Genomic DNA, 17906 nt, shown 5'->3' with positions numbered 1-17906 from the left:
CCTGGTCATAAAATTTTACACGTACACAACCATGTGAACACACACACACACACACACACACACACACACTTGACAGACATAACAAGAGATGACAGGGCTCTCCACAGGATTGACGGGTATAACGATGGGCTTGCAACACAAGCGTTATTTGAGAAGAAGAAAGACAAGGGGATGAAACAGAAAGAGAGCTCTCTTCACACCAGCTTTGTGTGTGGAGGTCACAGAAGCTGGGATGGCATTGATTTTCTGTGGAGGAGAAATACTCATAGCTTGGCCTGCTGTTCACATTATCAGACAATGTTTCATTAGAGAGGCAGGATATAGGAGGGAAAGGGAAACTCGCTGGGCTTTTTGTTGTTGTTGTTTTCAGGTTGTCAGCTGTGGTAACAGTTGTTGCCCGCACCCCCACCCCCCAGCCCCCACACCCCCCACCCCGACTCCCCCGCCCCCTTATTCACCATCCTCTTCCCCACAACCCTCCCCCCTCCTCTCTGTCTCTCCCCTCTCTCTCCTCCCCCTCTCTCTCTCTCTCTCTTCTCCCCTCTTTCTCTCATCTCAACCATCTACCTGAAGATCTGGTCATCCGCCCCATCCACATGTAATATGCAGCTTCTGTTCAAACGTGTGTGAGAGAGAGAGAGAGAGTTTGTGTGTGTGTGTGTGTGCGTGCGTGCGTGCATGTGTGTGTCACTTTGTGTGTGTGTCAGTGTGCAGTGCATGCATGTGTGACTATGCACAAGTTTTTATATTGATATGCACTTGTATGTATCCTAATTTCTACTGTATCTGTGCTCGTGTATGATTTTCGATTTATGTTCGTATCTTGTATCTAATATTCCTTGTGACCCCGATACACTTGGTAATAAAGACATATTCTATTCTATTCTATTCTATCTCTTTCCGATCCATCATAGAAACTGGCCACATTGTATTTGTATTTGTTTGTATTTGTATTTCTTTTTATCACAACACATTTCTCTGCGTGAAATTCGGGCTGCTGTCCCCAGGGAGAGCGTGTCGCTACACTACAGCTCCACCCATTTTTGGGGTATTTTTTCCTGCATGCAGTTTTGTTTGTTTTTCCTATCAAAGTGGATTTTTCTACAGGAACAACCCTTTTGTTGCCGTGGGTTCTTTTACATGTGCAAAGTGCATGCTGCACACGGGACCTCGGTTTATCATCATCCAAATGACTAGCGTCCAGACCACTCAAGGTCTAGTGGAGGAGGAGAAAATATCGGCAGCTGAGTCGTGATTCGAACCAGCATGCTCAGATTCTCTCGCTTCCTAGGCGGACGCGTTACCTGTAGGCCATCACTCCACTTACCTGTGGGTTGATGTGGACATGTGATGGTATGAATGGAAGCATTTTGTTTGAGCTGGTGGCTACGGACAGGTGTGACGGGGACCCTTTCCCATTGGGCAGCAAAACAAAAACTAAACCAAAAAAAGCCAGTTTTGTTTTGTTTTGTGTTGACTGTGATTCAGAATCCCAACATTTTGACAGTTAGTTTGAGGCTCAACCAGTTGATTCAGCAAGACAACCAAAATGCTCCTCCTCCTTCTACTTCTTCTTCTCCTCCTCCTCCTCCTTCTACTTCTTCTTCTTCTCCTCCTCCTCCTTCTCTTCCTCCTCCTTCCTCTTCTTCTTCTTCTACTTTCTTCTTCTTTTTTATTCTTCCTCCTCCTCCTTTATATTTTTTTTTCAATGAAATCTAGAACATGGGCAGAATTCTCAAGTGGAGGAAGTTTTCCTCAAAGTACTAGGCACTGGGTGTTTTTTTTCTTTTCTTTTTTAAATAGACAGTTATAGATAGATGTATGATTTTTTGACACAAGCAGTGAATTCTCCAGAAACACCTCAAATCTTTATCAAATGGACAGTTATTAACAATGTGGAGGGGAAAGAGAGTGAGTACAGATGATATTGTAGAAGAAAGAAAAGTGGGTGAAACCAAAAAAAACACAAAAACAACAAAAGAAACAAGAGAGGCAAGGCCTTCAAGACTCACTTGTGATAAATTACATCCCCTAGCATTAATTACAGAGTAATTTCCCTTTTTTACTACCTGCACCAAAACGTTTGCAAAATAAATAAAACTCCCATGCTTAGCAAAAGAAGATCCTGTTTGAACAAAAAATGATAATAATGACTGCTCTTGTTGTTGTGTCAGAATAAGAGGTCAAAGTGCCAAGTTTAGAGAATACAAAAAATATAAATATAACAGTAAATGCAGTTTGCATATAATTAGGCTTCTTTTTTTTTCTTTTTTTTGTGCCCATCCCAAGGTGCAATGTTGTTTTAAACAAGATGACTGGAAAGAACTGAATTTTTCCTATTTTTATGCCAAATTTGGTGTCAACTGACAAAGTATTTGCAGAGAAAATGTTAAAGTTTACCACGGACACACAGACACACACAGGCAACCGAACACCGGGTTAAAACATAGACTCACTTTGTTTACACAAGTGAGTCAAAAAAGAAAAGAAAGAAAAAGAAACAAAAACATTGAAAATGTGGGTAAAAAAGAGAGAGGATACAGATGATGTTATAGATTTAGTAAGTAGAATAAAATGACCAGTTATTCAGTATTTTCTAAGTGTGTTTGTTTGTTTATGTGTTATTTATTTGTATTTGACTTTTTATTTAGTTGTTTATTTACCTTTTCTTTTAATCATTGATCTTTTTTTTTTTTTTTAGTCAAATAACCCTGTTTTGTTTTTCTGTTGATTATTTCTTGATCTTTGTTTATTTTCATTTTTTGACTCACTTGTGTAAACAAAGTGAGTCTATGTTTTAACCCGGTGTTCGGTTGTGTGTGTGTGTGTATGGGCGGGGAGGGGGTGGGGGGGTCATGTATGTATAACTGTTCTTTTTTTCTTCTTTTTCTTCTTCTTCTTTTTTTGTTTTTGTTTGTTTGTTTGTTTGTTTTTATTAGTGCCACAAGCTGTGTACTGTTGAATTGAAAGCATCCTTCTGCATTATTACTATTATTGTTATTATTATCATTAATGTTATTGTTATCATCATCATTGCTATTATTGTTATTATCAACATTGATATTATTGTTATTATTACCATTGATATTATTAATCTATTATTATTGATATTATCATTATCATCATTGATATTATTGTTATTATCATCATCAATATTATTGTTATTATCATCATCGATATTATCATGGAGACAAAATTGCACTGGCTCTTAGTGCTGCAGCCTTGGGGGCTAGTTGGCCTTTGGGAACCATCCCAACACCGACTGTCCGAAAACCCTCTTGGCTGAGAGAGTGGGGATGTAACTTGGGCAAGACACTCTCCACTGTGATCAAATTCTGGCCCAGATAGTCGGGACAGCTGTTACCGGTGTTGTTCTGTGACAATTGGACACAACTGACTATCATACATTACATTATTGTTTTTATTATCATTGATATTATTGGTATTATTATCATTGATATTATTGTTATTATCAACATTGATATTGTTGTTATTATTATCATTAATATTATGAATCTGTTATCATTGATATTATTGTTATCATCACTGATATTATTATCATCACCGGTATCATCATTAACCCCAAGGCTGCCTGCATGACGAGATAACTCGTCATGGCAAGCATGTATGCTTCGCTGCCTGCATGACGAGATAACTCGTCATCGAAATATTCTGACTTTTCCCTGGTTTACATTCACTTCCTTGGCAAAAATAGTGGTAGCTTTAGCCTGGGGAATCTCTCTAGATTCTATTCATAGCTAGAAACCCCATCTACGTCATGAAGCAGTCCTTTATTTGAACGTTTTGGTTGGGTCACTGTCCAAGTGTTTGCCTGACTTCTCTCCTCGCTCGCTCAACAAAATGTCGGACTGACGCCGTGCTCAAGACATGCGATCGTGACGAACTAAATCAACCATGATTTCTTTCTTTAGCTGATGCTCAGAAAGAATTGAAGCGTAAATTCGAAGGAGAAGATAGAGATGAACATTTATAGGACGATCTGATAGAAAATAAATGAATAATGAAGAGAGTGGCCACGATGCGACTGTCAGTGAGTGATGCCGGCTGTACAGATCTTAGCAGACGACAGATGACCGAATTAGCAGCAGAGCGATAGTCTTGGCACGCAGCCAACGCGGTCTGATGAGAACTGAATCAAGTTACCGTGTGAGAGGGGTGAGGAGGAGGGGGGTGGAGACTGAGGGGGCGTGGCCTCACATCCATCTTATCACTTGGAGAAGTCACAATGTATTGTGTATCTATCTCTTAAAAAAAAATATATATATATATTGTGGTTGTTCTAGTATGATTTTGTGTTTGCAGATATCCATTTGTCCAGAAAATATGATGTTTTTGTGCAAATTACCTGACTAATGTTTGTAATGAACAAGTTGAAAATGTGACAAAAAACAAAACACTGATTTCAAAACAACAGCATGTCACTAAAAATATATAAAATGGGAAAACAGCATGTGTTTTGTATTCTTTATTCATTTACCTTTCAGAAAATATATACTTTTATGGGTCTTTCTCCAATAACAAAGAGCACAGAATTTTTTGAAAATTTATACCTGTTTTTTGTGAAAAAACCCTGGCAAATAGATTTCACTTAAATCTTATTTTCCTGGCAGCGAAAGGGTTAATGTCATTGTTGTTATCATTAATATTATTGTTGTTATCATCATTGATGTTATTGTTATTATTATCATTAATATTATTATTATCCTGAATAATATTGTTATTATCATCATTGATATTATTGTTATCGTCATTGATATTATTTTTATTGTTATTATTATTATTATTATTATTTATTATTATTATTATTATTATTGTTGTTGTATTATCATAATTGGTATTATTGATATTATTATCACTAATATTGTTGTTATCATTATCATTATGATGATCGTCATTGTTGCTGTTGACACAGGCGCACCCCAGGGGGTGGACTTTGAACAGCTGAAGCGAGAGCTGATGTCTGAGGACTCTGTGGTGGCTCTCCACGACCTGAATGTGTGGGCTCTGACCATGGACCGCAACGCCCTGTCTGTCCACCTGGCTGTGGGTGAGTGTAACAGGGAGGGGGGAGTGGAAGGAGGGAGGGAAGAGGGGAGGGAACTGAGGAAGGAAGGAAGGTGAGTAAGGAAGGAAGGAAGGAAGGAGAGGGAGGAAGGAAGGTGAGGGAGGAAGGAAGGAGAGGAAGGAAGGAAGGTGAAGGAGGAAGGGGAGGGAGGAAGGAAGGAAGGAATCAGAGAGAGGGAGGAAGGAAGGAATCGGAGGGAGGGAGGAAGGAAGGGGAGGAGGGGAGGAAGGAAGGAAGGTGAAGGAGGAAGGGGAGGGAGGAAGGAAGGAAGGAATCAGAGAGAGGGAGGAAGGAAGGAATCGGAGGGAGGGAGGAGGGAAGGGGAGGGAGGGAAGGAAGGGGAGGGAGGGGAGGGAGGGAAGGAAGGACAGGGAGGTGAGGGAGGAAGGAAGGGGAGGGAGGGAAGGAAGGGGAGGGAGGGAAGGAAGGACAGGGAGGTGAGGGAGGAAGGAAGGGGAGGGAGGGAAGGAAGGTGAGGGAGGAAGGAAGGAAGGTGAGGGAGGAAGGAAGGAAGGGGAGGGAGGAAGGAAGGAAGGACAGGGAGGTGAGGGAGGAAGGAAGGAAGGGGAGGGAGGGAGGGAGGGGAGGGAATGGAGAAAGGAAGGAAGGGGAGGGAGTGAGGAAGGAGGGAAGGGGAGGGAGTGAGGAAGGAGGGAAGGGAGGGAGGGAAGGAAGGAAGGAAGGGAGGGAGGGAAGGAGGGAACAAGTGGAGTGATGGCCCAGAGGTAACGTGCCCGCCTAGGAAACGAGAGAATCTGAGCGTGCTGGTTCAAATCACGGTTCAGCCGCCGATATTTTCTCCCCCTCCACTAGACCCTGAGGGGTGGTCTGGACGCTAGTCATTCGGATGAAACGATAAACCGAGGTCCCGTGTGCAGCATGCACTTAGCGCACATGAAAGAACCCATTGCAACAAAAGGGTTGTTCCTGGCAAAATTCTGTAAAAAAATCCGCTTCGATAGGAAAAACAAATAAAACTGCATGCAGGAACAATTTTTTTTTGAATGGGTGGGCTGTGGTGTAGTGACTCGCTCTCCCCGGGGAGAGAAACCCGAATTTCACACAGAAATCTGTTGTGATAAAAAGAAGAAATATACAAATACAAATGTTGCACTGACCATGGATCATGACGCCCCGTCTGTTCACCTCATGGCAGTTCACCCTCTTCCAGTAGTTCACCCTCTTCTGAAATCTCATGTTTAGTCCTGGCTTCTTTATTTCATGCACATGTCCTCCTCCCTAACCCACGGCACGCTGTATCTAGGTCTAAGCTTTGCCTGACTATTGCAGTCTTTTGGCTGTGTGTTCATGCGTTGGATTGTTTGTGTTTGTGGTTCCATAAAAAGTGTGCATCAGTTTTCTGTTGTGTGGATAAAAATAGTGACGATCCTAGCTCCAGGTGTTGTCTTTCGCCTGACAAAAGCTGTTGTCTGCAGCACGTATGTGAGTGACTTAAATAACTGACGATTAAAGGTCTTTGTGAGGCAGGTCAGACAGATGCTACACACTGGCACTGTGCCAGGAAGCTGAGTCATAGCAGTGAGCTGGTGGTGACTTGTGTGTACAATCGTTCTAGTTCGCAGCGTTGCAGAAGAAAGTCACATTTGATATTTAGAAAAGAAAAAAAAAGAGTTAAGAAACATAGCAACAGTAACAGCAGCAGCATTAGGTGTAGTTATAATTGTGGTGGTAGTGGAAGTGGTAGTCAAAGTAGTAGTACTTTTCATAGCAGTTTTGATTAGCTCAAGTGTGTGTGTGTGTGGGGGGGGGGGGGGGGGCGGGGGGGTAAGTCAAGTCAAGATTTTATTCCTTGATGGCAAATTGAATAAGCAACAATTGCTTTTTTACATTGTGTGTGTGTCTGTGTGTTGGTGGTGGTGGTGGTGGAGTGTAAATAAACAATTTGTTTAATCTGAAGATACTCATCCTTATGAACTTTTTGACTCACATGTGTAAACAAAGTGAGTCTATGTTTTAACTCGGTGTTCGGTTGTCTCTGTGTGTTTGTGTGTGTGTCTGTGGTAAACTTTAGCATTGACATTTTCTCTGCAAATACTTTGTCAGTTGACACCAAATTAGGCATAAAAATAGGAAAAATTCAGTTCTTTCCAGTCATCTTGTTTAACTCTTTCCATACGAACGGCGCAAGAGACGATGTTCACAGCGTTTCACCCCAATTACCATCATCAAAATATTGCAAGCGGAAGGCTCTTATACTGAAGACGTGAATGTTGACAAAGAATACCACAATTCTGACGACGGAAGCTAAAGGTTGGGTCATTCAGACATCCACTGGACATCCGAGGGGTCTGTGTAGAAGAGAAGAGAGGACTGGCCATACTGAGTGAGTTAAAACAATATTGCACCTCTGGGATGGGCACAAAAAAATAAAAAATGAAGCCTAATTATATGCAAACTGCATTTACTGTTATATTTATATTTTTTGTATTCTCTAAACTTGGCACTTTGATCTGATATTCTGTCCCAACAACAAGAGCAGTCATTATTATCATTTTTTGTTCAAACAGGAAATTCTTTTGCTAAGCATGGAAGTTTTATTTATTTTGCAAACGTTTTGGTGCAGATAGTAAAAAGGGAAATTACTCTGTAATTAACGCTAGGGGACTTAACTTGCTTTAAACTGATCTTTCTCATCTTAAACATTACATTTTGAAATTATACTCAATACATAAAAAGCTTGTTGTTTTTTGTTGTTGTTTTTTTTAAGTGAATCACAAGTGAGTCTTGAAGGCCTTGCCTCTCTTGTTTATTACCTTTTTCTTGTCTTTCTCTTGGAGAGAGAGATTCCCACATGTGAATGCAAATATTCGCAGACACACCATACTGGCACCGGTGTGTGAGTGTGAGAACTAGTGTGTGGGATGCCACAATTAACCCCTAGGCTGCCTGCATGACGAGATAACTCGTCATGACAAGCATGTATGCTTCGCTGCCACAATGACGAGATAACTCGTCATCGAAATATTCTGACTTTTCCCTGGTTTGCATTCACTTCGTTGCCAAAAATAGTGGTAGCTTTAGCCTGGGGAATCTCTCTAGATTCTATTCATAGCTAAAAACCCCATCTACGTCATGAAGCAGTCCTTTATTTGAACGTTTTGGTTGGGTCACTGTCCAAGTGTTTGCCTGACTTCTCTCCTCGCTCGCTCAACAAAATGTCGGACTGACGCCGTGCTCAAGACATGCGATCGTGATGAACTAAATCAACCAAGATTTCTTTCTTTAGCTGATGCTCAGAAAGAATTGAAGTGTAAATTCGAAGGAGAAGATAGTGATGAACATTTATAGGACGATCTGATAGAAAATAAAGGGAGCAATCAAGAGAGTGGCCAAGTTGCGACTATCAGTGAGTGATGCCGGCTGTACAGATGTTAGCAGTCGACAGAACGACCGAATTAGCAGCAGAGCGGTATTCTTGGCACGCAGCCAACGCGGTCTGATGAGAACTGAATCAAGTGACCGTGTGAGAGGGGTGAAGAGGAGGGGGGTGGAGACTGAGGGGGCGTGGCCTCACATCCATCTTATCACTTGGAGAAGTCACAATGTATTGTGTATCTATCTCTTAATATATATATATATATATATATATATATATATATTGTGGTTGTTCTAGTATGATTTTGTGTTTGCAGATATCCATTTGTCCAGAAAATATGATGTTTTTGTGCAAATTACCTAATGTTTGTAATGAACAAGTTGAAAATGTGACAAAAAACAAAACACTGATTTCAAAACAACAGCATGTCACTAAAAATATATAAAATGGGAAAACAGCATGTGTTTTGTATTCTTTATTCATTTACCTTTCAGAAAATATATACTTTTATGGGTCTTTCTCCAATAACAAAGAGCACAGAATTTTTGGAAAATTTATACCCGTTTTTTGTGGAAAAAACCCTGGCAAATAGATTTCAATTAAATTTTATTTTCCTGGCAGCGAAAGGGTGAAGGTGATCATTCCCTCTCTCCTTTCCCTCAGCAGGTGGCAAGGTATTCCAGCTCAGTAGCATGCCCCGTCTTATCAGGAACATCTTGCTAGCAGCACCCCATTCTACAGAGCGCTGTGTATGGCTTTACTCTGTGCAAGTCGTTTTTCTGTTTTGCTGCTCTTGGTTATTCCCTCGGTCTGGAGTTGACCAGAGCCTGAAGCTGTTTCGTTACTTCACGTTTTTGGTCTTCAGATAAGTAAATACCGCCTGCTTGGAAGTAAAGTGCAAGGAAAAAACTATGGTGACGTGGCTATCAGTGAGCTGTCACTCTCATAACAGAAAGTGGGGGAGGGGGGAGCACATTGCTGTTGATCTGGATCATGAAGAAGAAAACTGAAACAGAAAAGAGAGTGGAGAGAGCTGAGGGCAGTGAAGAGCCTCCAGACCTCTTCCTGTTGGTGGTCAGTTATTCTCTCTGCTGCTGCTGTCTCTCAGTCACATTCTCAATTTTCCATTTCAAGCATCTTGACTAATGGGTCAAACCTCTTCTCTGTTGGCACACCAAGCCTCCAAACCTCTTCCTGTTCATGGCACACCAAGCCTCCAAACCTCTTCCTGTTCATGGCACACCAAGCCTCCAAACCTCTTCTTCTTGGCACACCAAGCCTCCAAACCTCTTCCTGTTCATGGCACACCATGCCTCCAAACCTCTTCTCTCTTGGCACACCAAGCCTCCAACCTCTTCCTGTTCGTGGCACACCAAGCCTCCAAACCTCTTCCTTCTTGGCACACCAAGCCTCCAAACCTCTTCCTGTTCATGGCACACCAAGCCTCCAAACCTCTTCCTTCTTGGCACACCAAGCCTCCAAACCTCTTCCTGTTCATGGCACACCAAGCCTCCAAACCTCTTCTTTCTTGGCACACCAAGCCTCCAAACCTCTTCCTGTTCATGGCACACCAAGCCTCCAAACCTCTTCTCTCTTGGCACACCAAGCCTCCAACCTCTTCCTGTTCATGGCACACCAAGCCTCCAAACCTCTTCCTGTTCATGGCACACCAAGCCTCCAAACCTCTTCCTGTTCATGGCACACCAAGCCTCCAAACCTCTTCTTTCTTGGCACACCAAGCCTCCAAACCTCTTCTTTCTTGGCACACCAAGCCTCCAAACCTCTTCTTTCTTGGCACACCAAGCCTCCAAACCTCTTCTGTTCATGGCACACCAAGCCTCCAAACCTCTTCTCTCTTGGCACACCAAGCCTCCAACCTCTTCCTGTTCATGGCACACCAAGCCTCCAAACCTCTTCTCTCTTGGCACACCAAGCCTCCAAACCTCTTCCTGTTCATGGCACACCAAGCCTCCAAACCTCTTCTTTCTTGGCACACCAAGCCTCCAAACCTCTTCTTTCTTGGCACACCAAGCCTCCAAACCTCTTCTTTCTTGGCACACCAAGCCTCCAAACCTCTTCCTGTTCATGGCACACCAAGCCTCCAAACCTCTTCCTGTTCATGGCACACCAAGCCTCCAAACCTCTTCTTTCTTGGCACACCAAGCCTCCAAACCTCTTCTTTCTTGGCACACCAAGCCTCCAAACCTCTTCTTTCTTGGCACAACAAGCCTCCAAACCTCTTCCTGTTCATGGCACACCAAGCCTCCAAACCTCTTCTCTCTTGGCACACCAAGCCTCCAACCTCTTCCTGTTCATGGCACACCAAGCCTCCAAACCTCTTCTCTCTTGGCACACCAAGCCTCCAAACCTCTTCCTGTTCATGGCACACCAAGCCTCCAAACCTCTTCTTTCTTGGCACACCAAGCCTCCAAACCTCTTCTTTCTTGGCACACCAAGCCTCCAAACCTCTTCTTTCTTGGCACACCAAGCCTCCAAACCTCTTCCTGTTCATGGCACACCAAGCCTCCAAACCTCTTCCTGTTCATGGCACACCAAGCCTCCAAACCTCTTCCTGTTCATGGCACACCAAGCCTCCAAACCTCTTCCTGTTCATGGCACACCAAGCCTCCAAACCTCTTCCTGTTCATGGCACACCAAGCCTCCAAACCTCTTCCTGTTCATGGCACACCAAGCCTCCAAACCTCTTCCTTCTTGGCACACCAAGCCTCCAAACCTCTTCCTGTTCATGGCACACCAAGCCTCCAAACCTCTTCCTGTTCATGGCACACCAAGCCTCCAAACCTCTTCCTTCTTGGCACACCAAGCCTCCAAACCTCTTCCTTCTTGGCACACCAAGCCTCCAAACCTCTTCCTGTTCATGGCACACCAAGCCTCCAAACCTCTTCTCTCTTGGCACACCAAGCCTCCAAACCTCTTCTCTCTTGGTACACCAAGCCTCCAAACCTCTTCCTGTTCATGGCACACCAAGCCTCCAAACCTCTTCCTGTTCATGGCACACCAAGCCTCCAAACCTCTTCTCTGTTGGCACACCAAGCCTTCAAACCTCTTCTCTCTTGGTACACCAAGCCTCCAAACCTCTCTGTTGGCACACCAAGCCTCCAAACCTCTTCCTGTGTTTGGCACACCAAACCTCCAAACCTCTTCCTGTTCATGGCACACCAAGCCTCCAAACCTCTTCCTTCTTGACACACCAAGCCTCCAAACATCAGTGATGGTGTCTACCATGGTTTTCTTTCACTTCTTTATTTATTTATGTATTTATTATTCATTTATTTATTTGATTTCATTTACTTTTTTTTTCAGACGATGCGGAGAAGTGTAGCCAGGTGCTGAAGGCAGCCACCAAGAAGATGAAGCACCACAACTTTTACCACCTGACCATCCAGGTGGAGACCTACAACGATGACGTCATGTCCAACTGCTCCCAGTGTCAGCTGCTGACCAAATGATCACCACCACCATCACTGACTTGGGGTTTTGGGGGGGGCTTGGGGGGGGCATGGGGGTAGAGGGGAGGGAGGTTTCCCAAGTGATAGAGCTGGAAACATTTCGGTCATTGCACCGGGGTAACGGTTTAAATCTGCAGACTTGAGATGTGACGCTGAGTTGACATTACACTGTTGAAAAGGTTTTAGATCTGGTCACAGTGCAGGAAACACTGCGACAAACAAGGATGCTGACCACTGCATTCTGCACAAGATCATGTCTTTGACGCTTTTTTTTTTTCTTCTTTTTCTTTTCATTGGTATGAATGTGGAATGGATTGTTTGTTCTGTGTCCAAATGAGGACTGATTTGGTGCAGTGAAGATATGAGAGTGGTGAGCTGGTTGTGGTATGTGGCAGGGTGTTGGGGGCGGTAGAACCATCATTGCTGCTTACTGCACCTCCCATGTTCACTCCGGAAGCACTTACTGAAGACACTACAGCCTGTGTCCGGGTCGGGTTGGTTCCCAGCTTGCATCTACCATGAGAACAGAGAAGGAGAGTCTGGGTGATTAAAACTAAAAAATAATCTAGCTTTTATCCACCTGTAAAACCACCTGAAGTGAATGCTGACTTGTGGAAGGGAGTGCAAGTGGGAGTTGTGGTCTTCAGACTCAGGAGAAGCAGAACCCTCAGTTTTGCAGTCGTGTTGGTAGCGCTGCCAGTGTTCGACAAGGTGTGAAATAACGTTTCTCAGCGTCATGCCTTCTTAACGTTATCACAGGGGAGGGGGGGTCGTTTGTTTTGGTGATATATTTCACTTCCTGTCAGGATTGTAAGGTGATCAGGGTTTGAGGCCCCGTATCGGCATGGTGTCATGTCCTTGGGGGAAAGGCTCTTTACGGTTTTCTCCCAACTGTACTCCAGTCAGGTGTGAAGGGGTACCTGTGTTTGGTTTGGGTGTGTGTGTGCATGTGTGTGCCTTTCAATGGCTATAGAATGTTGTGGGGGGGGCAGGAAGGGGGGGGGGGTAGGGGCATGTGTTATACATGTGTGCATGTGTGTACCTTTCAATGGCTATGGAATGTTGTGGGGGGGGCAGGAAGGGGGGGGGGGGTTAGGGGCATGTGTTATACATGTGTGTACTTTATGCACCGACATGGCAGCCAGTCAGGTTCACTCAGATGCCATGTCATGTGACTGACCCATTGGTTTTTCTCAGACCTGGTGCTACACAAACAATGGCTTGGAAGGAAGATGATGAGGGTAGAGGCAGGGGTATATTTTTTGTCTCACATTTTTGGGTCACTCTGAGCGAGAAACAGCTGAACGTGTTGATGTTCTTTGTCGCTTTAGACTTCCAAGGGGCATGACTTTTTGATTTTATTCTGTTTTTTACCTTATCTTTTATTTCATGACTTTTTATTTCTCCTTCTTGTTATTTTATTTTCATTTTTATTTTTTGCTGGCCTTGTGGGAGGTTGTTAATTGCGGATCATCCCATCAACTGGTGCATCATGGTTTTAATGGCCCATCAAATGATCGACATTGTTGTGTTGTACCTGTGATCACGTGTTTGTGGATACTTTACAAATACACACCTCAGCATCGTGTGCTTCTTGTCACATTTGTGTTGTGTACACGTGCTTCCCATGTCGACTTACATTATTGTTTGATGCTGGGTGAGCCTGGGTTTTTCTTATTTCAGTTGTATGACGTCATTCTTGTATTTAGAGCCTCTTTTTTTTCTTTTGTGTGTGTGTGTGTGTGTGTGTGTGTGTGTGAACATCTGTGTGTCTGTATGTGTGAATTGTGTAGTGTGCATTTTTGAATGTGTTGGTGTGTACACATTTGATTGAATCGGTTTTATTGTGACATTTTAGCAAGAACTGGCTCATCTTCACTATGCAAGAAGCAGAAGAAAAAAAGTAGCTGACACACTCACATAACCTTGCTATTTTGTATGTATGTCAGACATTGTTTTAAATTTTTTAAATATATAAAAAAGCAACAACAAAAAACAAACACTGGCACTGTCAATGTCCATTATCAGAATGGTTTAACTCTCCATACGAACGGCAAAAGAGACGACGTCAACAGCATTTCACCCCAATTACCATCATCAAAATATTGCAAGAGGAAGGCTCTTATACTGAAGAGGTGAATGTTGACAAAGAATACCACAATTCTGACGACGGAAGCTAAAGGTTGGGTCATTCAGACACCCACTGGACATCCAAGGGGTCTTTGTAGAGGAGAAGAGAGGACTGGCCGTACTGAGTGAGTTAAAGTGAAACTGAATCAAAGTTGCACAGCAGTACAAAACAAGTTTCATGAGTAAACAAAAAAAACATTTTTATCCTTCTCGTTTGTTTGATGGACGCTCCAGTTTCTGCGATGAAGGCAGCTGTGGGATGCAGGTCCACCATGCAGTCATAGAACTTCTGGGTCACTGGGTGTTTTTGATTTGAAGGCACAAATAATGTTTCACATTGTCACATTACATTCCCTGTCTGTACATCATTTTATTGGAGGACATTCCAGTATTACCATGGAAACTTGTTGGCCCTGAAAGCTCATGCATTTTATCGTATAACACTCAGTGAAATTTTGATTGTGTTATTTTCTGGACATTTTCAATTGCATGAACGGTATCACCACCTTCTGGAAACTCTGTGCCTGAAATTTGTTTCCTCTGTTCTGTGGCTTTGTTTGTTTCTGTGTGAGGCTGTTTCTCATTGTCGTCTCTTCCTGTCTTCTTTTCGGCCTGGCTGGTCCCTTTGTCAGTGTCTTTGTCAGGAAAAGTGGTGGTTTGGCTTTGTCTTTTTCTTGACGTGATGATTGTGTGTTGTTACTGTGTTGTGTTCTTGTTTGTGCCCAGGAATGAGTTGCTGTGTGCTTTTGTTTTGTATGCCTGTTACTGTGAGTGATTTTGCTTATGATCTGTAGTTATGTTTGTGTTCAGGTTTGGTCATCCCTGTGTTCGTTTGCTGTATGTCCTCCCACCTGTCTCTGTTCTTGCTCTGTGCTGTGTCGTTCGTTTGCTGTGTGTCTTCCACCTGTCTCTGTTCTTGCTCTGCGCTGTGTCGTTGGTTTGCTGTGTGTCGTCCCACCTGTCTCTGTTCTTGCTCTGCGCTGTGTCGTTGGTTTGCTGTGTGTCTTCCACCTGTCTCTGTTCTTGCTCTGCGCTGTGTCCTTCGTTTGCTGTGTGTCTTCCACCTGTCTCTGTTCTTGCTCTGCGCTGTGTCATTGGTTTGCTGTGTGTCTTCCACCTGTCTCTGTTCTGCGCTGTGTCCTTCGTTTGCTGTGTGTCTCCCACCTGTCTCTGTTCTTGCTCTGCGCTGTGTCGTTCGTTTGCTGTGTGTCCTCCCACCTGTCTCTGTTCTTGCTCTGTGCTGTGTCGTTCGTTTGCAGGTATGTTTGTGTGCTCTTCATTCAGTTCACCTTTTGTGGTGACAACATTGAAAGTTGGTGGTTTTTACACACATGCACGCATGCACACACACATGCACGCACACACACACACACACACACATGCACACTCACACACACATGCACACAGGTGGCGTAAGAGTTGCTACCAGCTGACAGAAATCCATGACATTATTTCAGGTACACTGTTTTACATTGGGTAGATGTCATTTTATTCTCTTTTTAATTTGTGTGTTTTTCTTCATTTTATCTTAGCATTTGTACATTTCAGAAGATGAAAAGCTGTGTGTGTGTGTGTGTGTGTGCACATGCATCTTTGTGTGTGTGTGTGTGGTGGAATGCATGTCTGTGTGTGTGTGAATATGTGTGTTGGTGTTCGTGTGTGCGTGCAGAAAGAAGAAATAACTGCTGAGCTGACTGTGATTTACAAGGGGCTTCCCTAGTTTACAGTGGGCTTCCCTGTTGCACAGCTTTCTCTCCGATGTGTGTGTTTACCATGTGGCCATATGGCATAGCACGGCCCTTCACCACAGCGCCATGTAACTGGGGGGGAGGGGGGGGGGGGGGGAGGAACAGTGAAAAAGGGAATGTACACTGAGAACAGAATGGTTCCATTGGGCGGAGGATGGGTGGGGTGGGGAAACTTTGCAGACTGGAATCATTTTGCTTAGCAAGATGTCTGTGTTGATGTGACGCCAGCTGTGACCATTGAATCTGAATTTTGCTCTTTGATGTTGATGTCAGTTCCAATGTTGTTGTTGTGTTACATGGATTGTTTTCAGAGTTTCAGGAATTCACATGATGTTGTTGTTTTTTTTAAAAGATATGTTCAGCTTGTGTTTATCCCTACATTCCATTCAATTGTGTGTGTGTGCAGCTCAAAGCCGGATGGAAACTCTATTTTATGGGCCCGAGAAATCCCGAAAAACAAAGTATGGCTGTCTTGATGGGGGTTAAAATGGTTGTTCCGGTTAAATCCGCTCATACTTTAGAGAGAATGTGGGTACTGTTGCCCATGAAGGCTTGAATAAAAAAAAAAAAAATTAAAAAATGAAGAACCAGAGAATATTTTGAGGCAGAAGAAAGATGAGGACTTGTGATACTTGACTGCTTTGGTGTGTGCGTGGTTTTTATGGCATCTTGTCTTTGGGTCGGGAAGAGATGAAAAACAAAATGGCAGTTTGACATGTTGTGAGATTTCCTGTACAGACATCTTGTGTAGGGAGTGGGAGAGAATAGCAGTGAGTTGATGTGTTTCATTCTGAGGTACTTAGTTACAAAGACATCCTGAGTTACTTTGTCACAGAGACACCCCCAGTTATTTAGTCTTTTCTCTTTTGTTCAGATACATAATTTTGGAGGTAATGTGACGGATCTGAGACCTGAAACAGAAAGCCTCAGTCTCATCCCTGTTATGCAGCAGAGGCGCTTGAAAATTGTTCCCCACGTTTTTTGTGTTTTCTTCTTCTACCCGTTACTGTACATTACAGCAACATTGTGTCCAGCTTCTGCAGATATTTTAGCTTCTCTGGGAGAGACGCTGGTTAATGTTCTGTCACTTTTTCTTTTCTTTTTTTAAAATTTATATTTATTGAGATTTATTTCCTTTTCAGATAGCATGCTTTTCAGGCAAAAGTGCAAAAGTAAAGGTGAATTTTCCTCGGCGCTCTTTATGTATAGATGTATGGTTTTCCAGGCTTACAGCTCTTAACATTTTCCTTTCGTTTTTTTCACCGTTAAGAGAGAAGTGTGTTATTTTTCTCCCTGTATAGTGTGTAGGTATCTGGTTTTGAAAAAAGTTGGAGAGTCTGAAAATGTTTAAGAAATAGTAATCTCCTTTTAAGGATCTCAAATAGTTATCTCAATATTGATTTACTTTTTATGTATTCAGTATTTAATTAATTCTATATATATATTTTTTTAATTCTATATATATTTTTTTTTTAATTCTATATATATATATATATATATAATTTCATTTATGTAATTGATACGATTTTGAAAACTGAAAAAAGCACACATTTTTTTCCATGCTTACAGGACAAAAATCTTTTTCTCCGGCTGTCTGTATTCACTATTGGTCTTTGTATATCTGTTTCTTCAATCCATCAGTATGCATATGTGCTCATGTATATATGTGTGCATGTGTACATGTGTGTGTACATGAGGATGTGTGTAGGTGTGAATCAGAATCACATTTACCTGCCGTGAAAACCACAAATATAGGTTCTGCAACTAAGGGCATAGCTGATCAAACTAAGTAATTGAGTTGTAAGTTCAGATGTGACATGTCCTTTGAAACTTTTAAACATGAACAGTGCTGGTGGAGGCTGTTTAATTAAGGTCACGCGTACACATATAACTGTAGCAGTTGTATCAGAGTTTGTTTATTCTGACTTTATATTGTTTAAGAAAGAATGTCTTAAATGACATACACAAGCACACACTCAAGCACGCACCCACGCACACACCCACACATACGCACTCATGCAGATGCATGCATGCACACACACACACACACACAGATGCACACACACACACACACACACAGATGCACACACACGTGCACACACACACACACACACACACAGTTTACTCAGTCTCTT

At 42.8% G+C, this 17906-nt stretch overlaps 1 protein-coding gene and 1 long non-coding RNA gene across 2 annotated transcripts in view; one reads left to right on the top strand and one right to left on the bottom strand.

Annotated features, from left to right (window-relative positions):
- Positions 1 to 12849, top strand: part of LOC143290147 (proton-coupled zinc antiporter SLC30A2-like) — a 76195-nt gene extending 63346 nt beyond the window's left edge. The window contains exons 6-7 of the mRNA XM_076599448.1: positions 4934 to 5068; positions 11748 to 12849. Coding sequence (XP_076455563.1) covers positions 4934 to 5068; positions 11748 to 11893 — 281 coding nt within the window. The 3' untranslated portion in view covers positions 11894 to 12849. The remainder of the gene's footprint in view (positions 1 to 4933; positions 5069 to 11747) is intronic.
- Positions 12850 to 14476: 1627 nt separating this feature from the next.
- Positions 14477 to 15830, bottom strand: LOC143290146 (uncharacterized). Its single transcript, XR_013056338.1, has 2 exons — positions 15242 to 15830; positions 14477 to 15140 (listed from the first exon to the last, which is right to left on the bottom strand). It is a non-coding gene; the product is annotated as an uncharacterized LOC143290146 (long non-coding RNA).
- Between the last annotated feature and the right edge of the window lie 2076 nt (positions 15831 to 17906).

This window comes from Babylonia areolata, chromosome 15 (genome assembly GCF_041734735.1).
Source record: "Babylonia areolata isolate BAREFJ2019XMU chromosome 15, ASM4173473v1, whole genome shotgun sequence".
Lineage (NCBI taxonomy): Eukaryota > Metazoa > Mollusca > Gastropoda > Neogastropoda > Buccinidae > Babylonia > Babylonia areolata.
Note: the sequence above shows the minus strand (reverse complement) of the source record. Positions and strands in the feature narration are given on the sequence as shown.